At 43.6% G+C, this 14,773-nt stretch overlaps 1 protein-coding gene across 6 annotated transcripts in view; it reads right to left on the bottom strand.

Annotated features, from left to right (window-relative positions):
* The window catches only part of LOC141072894 (adenylosuccinate synthetase isozyme 2), a 172,357-nt gene that overhangs the window by 152,445 nt on the left and 5,139 nt on the right, over nucleotides 1–14,773 (bottom strand). For all 6 annotated transcript variants that reach the window (XM_073560108.1, XM_073560109.1, XM_073560107.1 and 3 more), the window contains one exon: nucleotides 13,458–13,560. In XM_073560108.1, the coding sequence (XP_073416209.1) occupies nucleotides 13,458–13,560 (103 nt within the window). The remainder of the gene's footprint in view (nucleotides 1–13,457; nucleotides 13,561–14,773) is intronic.

The raw sequence follows: 14,773 nt of genomic DNA, 5'->3' as shown, positions 1-14,773 counted from the left end.
CGGTGCTCTACAGCAGGTTACCTCCCAACCTCCACCTCCCACCACTGTAGTTCCTCCACCTGCACCCCCTCCAGCCACTTTCCATCCTCCCCCTCCTATTACATCTGCACCCCCTCCAGCCACTTTCCATCCTCCCCCTCCTACTACATACCAGCAACCTCCCCAGTACCAGCAACCTCCCCAGTACCAGTCATCTCCCCACTTCCAGCAACCTGCCCCGTACCAAACTCCTTCCCCGTACCAAACTCCTTCCCCGTACCAAACTCCTTCCCCGTACAACTTTCCATCAACATCATCTGCTCCTACAGTCCCTGCCCAACCCTCCACTCCACCACCCACCACCTCTTCTGCTTCCCACATGTCCACCCATTCTGTAGTTTTTTCCACACCTTCACCTCTAACTGTTCCTTCCCCACCACGATCCCAGTCCTCTCTCCACACACCCAGTGTCGAAGTGTCCCGCAGCCCCTCCAGCAGTATTTCCACCCCACAGTACACAGAATTGTAATGTGTGTTTTTTGTAATAAAAATGCCCATTGGGTTTAAAACCTTTATTAAAAAAGTTTTTTGCACTTTAAAAACATTTTACAAAAAAAAAAAAAAAATTTAAATAAAAGTTAAATTATCGTTTCACAATGGTTGTCTGTCATTTCTTTCTGCGGCGAACTGTGTTTTAAAAAAAGGTTAAATACAGGGTATTTCAAAGGTAAAAAGGTATTCAAAACCAGGTATAACTGTGGGTAAATTTTAGCTTTTTGCCACAGTTGTGTTCCTGGTTGTGTTTGAAGCAAAGTATTTCACCGAAAAAGTTGTGTTTATTGTTGGTGATTTCCTACCAATGTACACAACTTTTGTTAAAAGGTGAAATACTTTGCATAAAACACAACCAGGTACACACCTGTGGCCTAAAGGTAAAAATAGTAAGACCATGACAAGATAGCCAACTTTGGTTGGCAAAGGTATATACTGTTGGTCCAGAAGGTACACAAGTTTAGGGCAAAAATCTCTCACACTCTGTCATCCCAGTGTACTCTGCCTTGAGGTGACAAAGTATAGTGGAAAATTGTCCCTGAAACCGTCACAGAACTTCTAGTGGTAATATTTCCAATGACAACATCCATCTTCGCCAGTAACTTGCTCTTCTCTCCAACCTGCACTTTCTCCTCTACAACCTGTCAAAGAAGGGCTGTAGGAACATGCTATATCTAGTTTTCCAGTAGCCAATCCCGTTCGGAAGGCCACAAGGGTCAATTTTAAAAACCGGATCCGGCGTAATCCGTCGAAAAACGGATAGAAAAACGGATAGAAAAACGGATAGAAAAACGGATGAGACGGATCCGGTTTTGTCTGTCAAGAACAAGACGGATCCGGCAGAAAACCGGATCCGGCACTTCAGGTTTTACAAAACATTTGCCGGATCCGGCATTCCGGCACGACGCCGGATCGCGCCTGACGCCGAAAACCTGATGTGTGAAAGTAGCCTTAATGATTGAGCGATTGCTTGAACTGAAACCCTTCCTTGGAGATATGGCCAACCCTTAGGTAACACCACATGAAGGTCAATGGACATAGGTGGCTGAATTGAAGGAATTGCTTAATCACCCATTTACAGTGACTAAAAAGTTACAAGCTGAGGATTTAACTCCTGGCAATTTATAAAGGAAGGACTTCTTTTTTCGCCTGTCCCAAAGAGGAGGTTTAATCGCAGATGGCATTGCTGCTTCAATGAAATGGACAGACACACTGCTATTAGAAAATAAAAATTCTTCTGGCAGCTGTGGACCCGAGTAATCGTATCTTGCTGGATGATCAACAGCTTATTAACCCCTTCACGACCTTTGACGCCAAGTAGGCGTCATGAAAAGTCGTGCCAGAACGACCCATGACGCCTATGTGGCGTCATGACTTTAAAGCCCCCCTGCGGGTCGGGTGACCTAGGTCACTGAAAGGTCACCCGACCCGCAGATACAGGGGGCTTTGTTCTTCGCCACAGGGGGCGTGGCTTCGCCCCCACGTGGCTACGATCGCTCTGATTGGCTGTTTCACTTTTAACAGCCAATCAGAGCGATAGTAATATTTCATCAATGAAAAATGATGAAATATTACAATCCAGCCATGGCCGATACTGCTGTAGCATCGGACATGGCTGGAGACACCGATTCCACCCCCCCACCGGCGATCCCCCCCCCCCCCCCGCAACTGAATGACAGCGGCAATCTGCCGCCGCTGTCATCATCTGCCCCCCTCCCATTCCCTCTGCTCCCCGCCAGATTCCGATAACCCCCTCACCCCCTCTCACCTCCCCCGGCACCTTCTAAGTCCCCCAGTCGCTCCCGGTGTCCAGCGGGTCCGGTTCATGGGCGCCGCCATCTTAGAATGCGCCCGCCCGAATCTGCCGGCTGCAGATTCCATTCTTTCATTTTGATCTCTCACAGTGATCAAAATGAAAGAAAAAGTAAATAAACCCCCCGATTATCACCCCCATAGGTAGGCACAACTAATAAAATACAGAAAATATTTTTGCGTTGGAATTAGGGTTAGCGTTGGAATTAGGGTTAGCGTTGGAATTAGGGTTAGCGTTGGAATTAGGGTTAGGCTTGTGGTTAGGGATGTGGTTAGGGGTGTGTTGGGGTTAGGGTTGGAGTTAGAATTGAGGGGTTTCCACTGTTTAGGCATATCAGGGGGTCGCCAAACGCGACATGGTGCAACCATTGATTCCAGCCAATTTCGCGTTCAAAAAGTCAAACGGTGCTCCCTCCCTTCCAAGCCCTGACGTGTGCCCAAACAGTGGTTTACCCCAACATATGAGGTATCAGCGTACTCAGGAAAATTTGCACAACAACTTTTGGGGACTAATTTCTCGTGTTACCCTTGGGAAAATAAAAAATTGGGGGCTAAAAAATGATTTTTGTGGAAAAAAATGATTTTTTCATTTTCACGTCTCTGCATTATAAACTTCTGTGAAGCACTTGGGGGTTCAAAGTGCTCACAACACATCTTACATACGTTCCTTGGAAGGTCTAGTTTCCAAAATGGGGTCACTTGTGGGGGGTTTCCACTGTTTAGGCACATCAGGGGCTCTGCAAACGTAATGACAACCGCAGACTATTCCATCAAAGTCTGCATTTCAAAACGTCACTACTTCCATTCCGAGCCTTGACGTGTGCCCAAACAATGGTTCCCCCCCACATATGGGGTACCAGCGTACTCAGGACAAACTGGACAACAACTTTTGGGGTCCAATTTCTCCTGTTACCCTTGTGAAAAAAAAAATTGCGTGCTAAAATTCATTTTTTTTGAGGGAAAAAAAATGATTTTTTATTTTCACGGCTCTGCATTATAAACTTATGTGAAGCACTTGGGGGTTCAAGGTGCTCACCACACATCTAGAGAAGTTCCTTGGGGGGTCTAGTTTCCTAAATGGGGTCACTTGTGGGGGGTTTCTACTGTTTAGGCACACAGGGGCTCAGCAAATGTAACATGACGCCCGCAGACCATTCCATCAAAGTCAGCATTTCAAAATGTCACTACTTCCCTGCTGAGCCCCAACGTGTGCCCAAACAGTGGTTCCCCCCCACATCTGGGGTACCAGCGCACTCAGGACAAACTGGAAAACAACTCTTGGGGTCCAATTTATCCTAGTACCCTTGTGAAAATAAAAAATTGCCAACTAAAAAAATTTTATTTTTTTTTTAGGAAAAAAAAAGTTTTATTTTCACTGCTCTGCATTATAAACTTCTGTGAATCACCTGGGGGTTCAAAGTGCTCACTATGCATCTAGATAAGTTCCTTATGGGGTCTAGTTTCCAAAATGGGGTCATTTATCGGGGAGCTCCAAAGTTTAGGCACACAGGGGCTCTCCAAACACGACATGGTGTCCGCTAACGATTGGAGCTAATTTTCATTTCAAAAAGTCAAATGGCGCTCATTCCCTTCTGCGCCCTGTCGTGCACCCAAACAGTGCTCCCCCCACATATGGGGTACCAGCATACTCAGGACAATCTGAACAACAACTTTTTTGGTCCAATTTCTCCTGTTACCCTTGTGAAAATAAAAAAATAGCGTGCTAAAAAATCATTTTTGAGGAAAAAAAAATGATTTTTTATTTTCACTGCTCTATGTTATAAACTTTTGTGAAGCACTTGGGGGTTCAAAGTGCTCACTACACATCTAGATAAGTTCCTTAAGGGGTCTAGTTTCCAAAATGGTGTCACTTGTGGGGGAGCTCCAATGTTTAGGCACACAGGGGCTCTCCAAACGCGACATGGTGTCCGATAACGATTGGAGCTAATTTTCCTTCAAAAAGTCAAATGGCGCTCCTTCCCTTCCGGGCCCTGCCGTGCACCCAAACAGTGGTTTATGACCACATATGAGGTATCGGTGTACTCAGGAGAAATTGCCCAACAAATTTTAGGATCCATTTTATCCTGTTGCCCATGTGAAAATGAAAAAATTGATGCTGAAAGAAAATTTTTGTTGGAAAAATTAAAATGTCCTTTTTTTCCTTCCATGTTGCTTTAGTTCCTGTGAAACACCTAAAGGGTTAATCTTCTTGAATGTAGTTTTGAGTAGCTTGAGGGGTGCAGTTTTTAGAATGGTGTCACTTTTGGGTATTTTCTGCCATATAGACCCCTCAAAGTGACTTCAAATGTGAGGTGGTCCCTAAAAAAAATGGTTTTGTAAATTTTGTTGTAAAAATGAGAAATCACTGGTCAACTTTTAACCCTTATAACTTCCTAACAAAAAAATATTTTGCTTCCAAAATTGTGCTGATGTAAAGTAGACATGTGGAAAATGGTATTTAGTAACTATTTTGTGTCACATAACTCTCTAGTTTAACAGAATAAAAATTCAAAATTTGAAAATTGCGACATTTTCAAAATTCTCGCCAAATTTCTGATTTTTTCACAAATAAACGCAAAAATTATCGATCTAAATTTACCACTAACATGAAGCCCAATATGTCACGAAAAAACAATCTAAGAATCGCTAGGATCCGTTGAAGCGTTCCTGAGTTATTACCTCATAAAGGGACACTGGTCAGAATTGCAAAAAATGGCCAGGTCATGAAGGGGTTAAAGGAAAACAAGCTGTGATTGAGGTAGAAGTTAGGCCTCTTTCACACATCAGTTTTTTGCCAGTTGCAATCTGTCATTTTTAGAAAAAAACGGATCCAGCGACTGATGACGCTGGATCAGTTTTTTTTCCTCAGACTTGTATTAGGCTACTTTCACACTAGCGTCGTGCACTGCACGTCGCAATGCGTCGTTTTGGGAAAAAAAAAAGCATCCTGCAAAGTTGCCCGCAGGATGCGTTTTTTCACCATAGACTAACATTAGCGACGCATTGCGACATTTGGGCACACGTTGCATCCGTCGTGCGACGGATGCGCCGTGTTTTGGCGGCCGCGACGCACAAAAAAAAGTTACATGTAACTTTTTTTGTGCGTCGTCTCCGCCATTTTCGACCGCGCATGCGCGGCCAAAACTCCGCCCCCTCCTCCCCGGACATTACAATGGGGCAGCGGATGCTTTGAAAAACTGCATCCGCTGCCCCCGTTGTGCGGCGCTTCCACACTATGCGTCGGTGCGCTGCAACGTCGCATAGCGACGTGCAGTGCACGACGCTAGTGTGAAAGTAGCCTTAGCGACGAATGGCCTCATGTTTCGTCCGTCGTTCACTGGATCCATCGGAAACTTTGTGTCCGTTGGGAGGAGACGACAAAGTAACGTCTTATATCCCCATCGAAAAGTCGGACAGCGACGGTTCCAGCGCCGTCCGTCATTGGCTATAATGGAAGCCTATGGGCACAGGATCCGTCGCTGGATTCCGTCTTTTGACTTTGTTTTAAACTGAGCATGCTCCAATTTTTATTACCAGGTAGGGCAGTCGGATCCAGTGAAAAAACGGATCAGTCGCATCAGTTTTTCACAATCTGACTGCGACGGATCCATTTTTTCCAAAACTACTTGATTGCGACTGATGGCAAAAAACTGATGTGTGAAAGAGGCCTTAGGATGAGTGGGCTACAGGACGGCCAAGAGAAAGAGGACCCAGGTCCGGACAGTGTTGCTGCTGCTATTTCTTCATCCTCATCAGATGAGGAGTTTGATTTGGATTTGGACAGGGACCGGACAAAGCGTTGCTGCAGGGGAAAAAAAAAAAAAAAAAAAAAAGATTCCACTCCCATAGAAAACAGACTGACCATATTTCAGCAACATTTTTCACTTGCTCTCAAAGAAGTAGAAGAGTTCAGTGGTTCATCAAAACTGACTGTACACGAGGCAATTTCTTAACACGCTGAAATTGTTAGTGATGTTGCCCATGTGGTTACGGCTTTGTCACCAACCCAAGTTAGTGTAGAGAGGTTGTTCTCTAGCCTTAAAATAATTAGGTCAGATGTGAGGTCATCTGTGAAGGAGGATCTGATGGAGGCGATACTATTTCTCAGAACTCAGACTGCACAAATGTTATTCAGTACGTTTTTGTTGAAAACTGTTTTTTTCTCACTTACTGCATAGTGTATAATAAATTCTAAATATGCAAAAGTTTTTTGTTCTAAAGTTGTATTCCAATAAATATATTTTATGTTTTATCTAAATGGCTTGTTTATTACATCATAATAATGATTAAAAGTCTGATGTTACCATTTTACTACAGGAAAGATGTATATCTTTGTACTGGGTTAGCCAGTAGATAGAAAAATATCCTGTGATTGGGGGTCTCCTAATGTATTGTGATGCCCCCACAAGGTCTTAGGAGCAAATTCCTTAATTGATGTAAAAAGACATAAATCCATGTCCATTTATTTATGGTCCGTGGTACATTTATAATGACCACGGACACGATAAAGATCCCCAATTCACATCAGGACTACAAGATCCCAGGTACTTTCAGCTGCATTACATCTAATGTGGTGTACTTAATTATTTGTACTAAATGTCCAACTGGGGGTCTGTATGTGGGGGAGACAGGGCAAAAGCTTAGAACAAGGATGAATGCTCATCATCACACAATAAGAGAAAAAAGAATGGATCTACCTGTGGCAAAACATTTTTGTATGCCTGATCACAACACCACCATGGATATGAAATTACTGGTATTGAAAAGTAACTTCACATCTCAGAGAGACAGGAGGGTCTGGGAACATAAATTTATGACGACCTTTGACACTCTCAGTGCTGGAATGAATGTGTCGCATGGATTTATGTTTTTTTACATCAATTAAGGAATTTGCTCCTAAGACCTTGTGGGGGCATCACAACACATTAGGAGACCCAAATCACAGGGCAATAAAACATCCAGACTCCTTATCTATGAACTGGTCCAATATTTGTTTCTCCCTCTCCCATAATGATAATTCTGCTTCACGTCACTTGTCTTATCTATTGCATTTTTTCTGTGCTGTGTTGTGCATATATATGTGATTCTTCAGATGTTGTATTAGTCAATGCCTGATGAAGAGACCCGAGTAGTCTCGAAAGCTTGCAATGTGTTACCATCTTTTCAGTTAGCTATTAAAAGGTATCAACCACTGAGGACTCTCAACTCTGAATATTTTTCATTTTACTACATAAATTTATCACTTAAAGGGAATCTGTCACCCTTTTTTTGGACTATGAGCTGCCGGCACCGCCATCAGGGGCTTATCTACAGCATTCTGTAATGCTGTAGATATGCCCCCGATTTAACCTGAAAGAGAAGGGAAAAAAAAAAAAAAAAAGTTAGATTATACTTAGCCCGGCGTCTGGTCCGGTCCGGCGCCTCACATCTTCATACGATGTTGTCCTCTTCTTCCCTTCCTGTCGTCGCTCCTGCGCAGGCGCACTGCTCTGCCCTGTTGAGGGCAGAGTCCTGCAGTGTACAGGCGCCGGGAGAGGTCTGTCGCTTGCGCACTGCAGTATTCTGCCCTCCCCTCAACAGGGCAGAGCAGTGCGCCGGAGCCACGACAGGAAGGGAAGAAGAGGATGGCATCGTATGAAGATGGGAGGTGCCGGACCGCAACATCCATCGGACCAAGATCGGACCACCCCCCCCCGGTGAGTATAATCTAAGTCCTTTTTCTTATCTTTCAGGTTACATCAGAGGCTTATCTACAGCATTAGAGAATGCTGTAGATAAGCCCCTAGTGGCGGTGTCGGCAGCTCATAATCCAAGAAAAAAAGGGCAACAGATTCCCTTTAAAAATGAGCCATATATGAGGGAGCTGGAGTCGGTGTTATGGAAATTGAGGAGTCGGAGGTTTGGATTACAGACTCCACAGCCCTGCCACAACCAAAGTTAGTGTACCGAGGTTGTTCTCTAGCCTTAAAATAATTAGGTCAGATTTGAGGTCATCTATGAAGGAGGGTCTGATGGAAGTGATAAAATTTCTCAAAAACAAATTCATAGACTGCACAAACGTTATTCAGTACGGTTTTGTTGAAAACTTTTTTTGCCCACTTACTTCATAGTGTATTGCATATTTACAATTTATTAAAAAAAATAATTAGAATGTTGTGTTCTAAAGTTGTATTCAAATATACCTTATGTTCATATTCTATCTAAATAGCATCATAATGGCGATTAAAAGTCTGATAATACCATTTTACTACAGCAAATGTGTTATTTAAAGATGAGCCATGTATGAGGGAGTAGGAGGTTTGGCTTACCTACTCCACAGCCCTGCATGTAGTGCTGCTCCTCCAGAGCCGGCTTTCAGAAGACATCCTACTCACCCTACAGCGTGCCCTCGCAGCATCTCGTTGGTACCGGCTTCCAGCAGCACTTCCTATACTGAGTGGTCACATGCCACCGCTCATTAAGTTTGCACGAATCTCCACTCCCATAGGCGTGGAGGGAATATTCATTACCTTAATAAGCGGTGCCATGTGATCGCTCAGCACAAGAAGTACTGCTGGAAGCCGGCACTAACAAGATATTGCGAGGGCCCCGGGACCAACGAAATGCTGTGAGGGCACGCTGGAGGGAGTAGGATTTTTTTTTTTTTGTTTAAAGGAAGCATGTATACAAGGATGGGAGGGGGGGGAGCCACGCATACCAGGACAGCGACAGGCGGACAATGCATATTCAGCTTACACTGTGTTCCAAATTATTATGCAAAAAATATTTCCTCATATTTTCTCTAAATTACCTATATGAATTGCAGTCATTGTTATTTTCCAGTCATCTAATATTCTAGTATAATTGCAATGTTTTTGAACAAACTGCCTACGAAAACAGTATATTTTTAAAAAATAAACACTCAAAATGCATGTTCCAAATTATTATGCACAGCAGAGTTTTCAACCTTTTTATTTTGAACAAAAAAATGGTCAATTGTGAAATTATAAGCATTATCAGCTTATTACAAAATGAAATCAAACAGTTTTCAAGTCAAAACTTTATTCTAGGTGATGTTACATTTGCACATAGGACCCCTTGTTCAAAAGAAGCTTCTGAACTCTCTCGTCCATTGAATTTGTCAGGTTTTGGATGGTTTGTGCTTCAATTGTTTTGCATGTGGACAGAATACCCTCCCAGAGCTGTTGCTTAGATGTGAACTGCCTCCCGCCATCATAGACACTCCTTTTGAAGATACTCCAGAGGTTCTCAATGGGGTTGAGGTCAGGGGAAGATGGTGGCCACACCATAAGTTTGTCCTCTTTTATGCCCATAGCAGCCAGAGATGCAGATGTGTTATTTGCAGCATGAAACGGTGCATTATCATGCATGAAAATGATCTTGCTGCGGAAAGCACGGTTCTTACTCTTGAACCATGGCAGGAGGTGCTGTTTTAGAAACTCCACATAGATTATGGAGTTCATCTTTACCCCTTCAGGAATCCTAAAGGGGCTGACAATCTCTCTCCCCATGATTCCAGCTCAAAACATTACTCCACCTCCTCCTTGTTGACGCCTTAGCCGTGTTTTCATGGATTGTCCATCAACCATCCATGCTCCACTCCATCAATCTGGACCATCGAGCGTTGCACGGCACTCATCGGTGAACAAAACAGTTTGGAAGTCAGTCTTCATGTATTGTTTGGCCCACTGAAGCCGTTTCTGCTTGTGTGCAGTGGATAGAGGTGGTCGACAGGATGGCTTACGCACAGCTGCAAACCTCTGAAGGACCCTGCATCTTGTTGTTCGGGGGAAGTTGGAGGCACCAGCAGCTTCAAAAACTTGTCTGCTGCTATGACAAGGCATTTTTGCAGCTGCTCTTTTAACCTGACGCAATTGCCTGTTGGAAAGAGTCCTCAATTTTTCCTTATCAGCACGCACACGTGTGTGCTAGGAATCAGCTGCATACTTCTTGATTGTGCGATGATCACGATGAAGTGTCTTGGCAATGTTGATTGTAGTCATGCCTTGACCTAAATACTCCACAATTTGTTGCTTCTCAGCAGCCCACACATCCTTTTTCTTTCCCATTTTGGCAAAAAATGTAGGCTGTTTAATAATGTGGAACAGCCTTCTTAAGTAGTCTTGCCTTTATTTGGACACACCTGCCAAACTAATTTGCATAGGTATCTGCAATTGCTTTCAGTGATATAAAGAGCCCTGACACACATCACCATCAATGAGTTTAAATAACACAAAAAAATTCTCACCTCATCACTCCTAAACTTTTTGCATAATAATTTGGAACACAGTTTATACTCAAGTCAATAAGCTTACCCAGTTTTCCGTGACAAAATTAGGTGCCTCATCTTATACTCAGGTCGGCTTATACTCGAGTATATACGGTACATATATAATTCCATATAGTGTCAGTTAGTTGCGGACGCTCAGTAATTGTTTTTACTTTCGACCGCATCATAGATTATTAGTTTAGTTTCAGAAAGTCAGTGAATGCTAATGTGGTAATTATACTACAGGTTTTTTTTTAGTAAGTCAGTTACGGGTGCGCCGTAATTATTCGCTTCGTAGATATTTTTTAAAATTTTCATATACTTCTATTATTTTTTATTCTGTTCTATGATTTTTCTAGACTTTTTCTCTTCTAATCTAATGTTTACACCAAATCCATCTGAATAAAATTTTGTTAGACAAGTGAAAACACCACAGACCCACACCACCCCCAGTGAAAAATATAAAATGTCCCGCTCTTCCCAAAGAGTATATTCAGCTGAGGAGGCATACACCAATAGTGAGGGAGAGGATGCCATATACCTCCTCCACCACCTCTTCCTCTAGTGATAACCCCCACTCAGTCGCCGCAGGATACAAAATAAGCCAGTGCCATCTGTTTATGACCCGGAATGGACCTCACCGCTCAAGATTATGAGTCACAGAGCCCCGATTTTGTGGCCAGATCAGGAATCCAATTTGATACTACCGGCCTCACAGAAATCGACTTTTTCAAAGTCTTTTTCTCTGAGGATTTAGTAAATCTCATGGTGGTCCAGACAAATTTGCATGCCTAACAATTTTATCCCATAATCCCAGTTCATCATATAGACCACTGTACAAGTAGTAGATATTAGGATATTTTGAGGTCTTGTTCTTCACATGGGGATAGTGAAGGCAGAACTTCGGCAATAATGGGAGTGTGGATATTTTATATAACACTTCAATTTTTAGAATGGCTTTGTCCAAGACACACTTTGAGCCATTCTCAAGTTTTTGCATTACAACGATAATGCACAGTGTGTACCCCGAGATGACCCCAACTATGACGAACTTTCAAATTTTAGCCAGTCATTGATCACTTGAGCAACGAATTTGCTGAGGTGTACATTCCCCAAAGTGACGCTACAATACACTTCAAAGGGAGTCTTAAATTCCATTAGCACCTGCCCAGTAAGTGGGCCAGGTACGGAATTAAACTCTACAAGTTGTGAGAGAGTACTTCAGGCTACACCCACAGGTTTAGGGTTTATGAACGGAAGGATACCAGAATTCAACCCCCTGAAAGTCCCCCTGTCCGGGGAGTGGGAAAATGGTGTAAGATTTGGTGCACCCACTAATGGATTAGGGTTATCAATAAGGTTGATAAAATAGCTTTGGATAAGTGCTTATCTGAATAGTTATCTCGCTTACCGAACAACTGCCTCGGTAATCTAGATACCTGGAGCGCTCCCAATAATCAGCTGTTCGGCGCCGCAGCTGCAAGTGTCGCGGCTGTGTGACAGTCACAACACATGCATGGACAGTCCAACAAACAGACTCCCCATATATGTGTTGTGACTGTTACACAGCCACGACACACGCAGCTGTGGCACCGAACAGCTGATTATCGGAAAAGCTCCAGGTATCCAGGTTACTAAGGCAGCTATTCGGATAAGCACTTATCCGAAGCTATTCAATCAACCATAGTTATCACCTCTACCTAGATGACTTCTTCACCTAGATGACTTCTTCACCTAGATGACTTCTTCACCTAGATGACTTCTTCACCTAGATCCCTCTTGCCAAATCCCTCTTTGCTAGAGCTACCACAACATGCGATACTGTGCGCAGAAGTAAATGAGGCCTCCCTAGGTCGCTAATTGGGCAGCGGCTCAGTAAAGGCAAGAGCAGAGCCCAATGTAGAGACAACATGCTGTTGGTCAAGTAAAAGGACAAGTGAGATGTCATTTTCTTGACCACAATACATGATGATGGCGGCACCCTCCCCACTGTATGAGGTACCTCTACACGAGTCCCCAAGCCAGAATGTGTCCTGGGTTACAATAAGAATATGGAGGGAGATGATCTCTGATGAAGTTCTTCAGCCATACGGAAAACAAAAGTGTGGTAAAAAAAAAAAAAGCTGGCTATCACGATGTGCAGGCAATATGGGGAACTTCCTTCAGTTCCAGGAGGCAGTGATCAAGGCCCTATTATTTGAAAGTCAGGAAGGAGAGGGCCCCAAGTATCTCTGCAAATGAAGGTGCCCATATTGTATCAGCCAACATTTCCCAGGTGAGGTCCCGCAAACTGCAATGAGAGGAAGGTCGCAAAGAGTGTGTTACAAAAGATGAATAAGAAAATACAACACTTGGCAATGCGACACCTGCCCCCAAAAAACCTGGCCTATGCATAAAAAAAAAACAAAAAAAAAAAAAACTTGCTTCAAAGTGTACCACTCATCCATGGATTAATACGTTTCTAATTTACTATAACGTATTGGACAACCTACTCTACAAAACTTCTATAAGCCAACCTGATGTACGCTACACAACGCACATATGCCAACATATTATAAATGCACATACCAGGGAAAGACCAGATCAGTTCCAATACAGGTGTGTGTGTGTGTGTGTGTGTGTGTGTGTGTGTGTGTGTGTGTGTGTGTGTGTGTGTGTGGGGGGGGGGGGGGGGGTACTGTTTTGGCATGGTGCCCGCAAATAATACCATAAAAATCTGTGCTCCAAAATTTCACTTTCTTTTGGAGCTCGGCAGCGTGCTCAAACAGAAGTTTTCCACCATATATACTGATGTTGAAGCCTCCCCTTCCAAAAATCAAAAATTTAAGATGACTCCCGGACTTACCTATGAAGGCAATAACTTTTGGGTTAATGATCCCACTTGGCAGAAGATGAAAGTCGTACTCAACAGAATCTACCACAACTGTGTGGCCTGCATTGTTTCCACCCTATATGGAAAGAGAATTCATATATTTAATATAAGATTTTAGGAGTAAAATGAGGTGGTCCACTACAATGTATAATTCGCTCATTGACTTAAACCTTTTAAAAAAGTATTTTTGTAAATATCTTGTGTTTTCTATGTGTGCCTGTGAACGGCGCTCTCTCTGTTCACTCAGTCTGCATCATGAGACCCTGGCTGTAGCCGCCACTGATGTCACATTCCGAAATCCCTTCATTTACCAACGATCACATTAATAATACAGCACTGCTGTGTGTGGTAGCCCATCAGGCCTCTCCCCTAGCAAGCTATGACTGGTTATAATGCCCATCGAGCCTCTGCTTATAGCAACCACAGTACCCACGATCATACTGAAGTGGTGCTTTTCTACTTTCAATCGTCTCATATGCTGCTCTCGCTATTGACAGGGGTGTGCAAATTGTTAAACTATTAGGCAAGGACAACATCCTAGCAGCTACAGCAGTGGTCTGGCGGTGCACACCAGTTAGGCACCTGCAGCTGATCACACCGGTACAGAAGCTGTAGCGTGCAGTCAGCATGGCTTATATAGCCGCCATGGTCGACAATATGATGTGCTTATTATGACTGTTGTATACGTCCAGATAGCAAAGTGGGGAAAGGTATGAAGTGATATAGTTTATATACTAGTGTATAAGCCGACCCCCCTAATTTTGCCACAAAAAACTGGGAAAACTTATTGACTCGCGTATAAGCCTAGGGTGGAAAATGCAGCAGCTACTGGTAAATTTCAAAAATAAAAATAGATACCAATAAAAGTAAAATTAATTGAGACATCAGTAGGTTAAATGTTTTTGAATATCCATATTGAATCAGGAGCCAAATATAATGCTCCATACAGTTCATGATGGCTCCATAAGATTCTCCATGCAAAATACACCCCATATAATGCTGCAAAGGTTAATAATGCCCCCACATGCCGCCCCATAGACTACGCCCCCACATGCCGCCCCATAGATTACGCCCCCACATGCCACCCCATAGACTACGCCCCCACATGCTGCACTAACCACGTCATCGCACCCTCTGCTGCCTAAACGTCACAGACAGAGGACGCAGCAGACAGTGGTGAGCAGCGATGGACCCCGGGCAGGCGAGTATCACTATACTTACCCCCTCCTGGCGCGGTCTCTGCAGCCCCGCTTCTCCGCTGTCTCACTTCCTGCCTTCAGCGGTCACGT

The sequence above is a fragment of the Dendrobates tinctorius genome, unplaced genomic scaffold (genome assembly GCF_039654945.1).
Source record: "Dendrobates tinctorius isolate UK_male_01 unplaced genomic scaffold, ASM3965494v1 ptg000293l, whole genome shotgun sequence".
NCBI lineage: Eukaryota > Metazoa > Chordata > Amphibia > Anura > Dendrobatidae > Dendrobates > Dendrobates tinctorius.
Note: the sequence above shows the minus strand (reverse complement) of the source record. Positions and strands in the feature narration are given on the sequence as shown.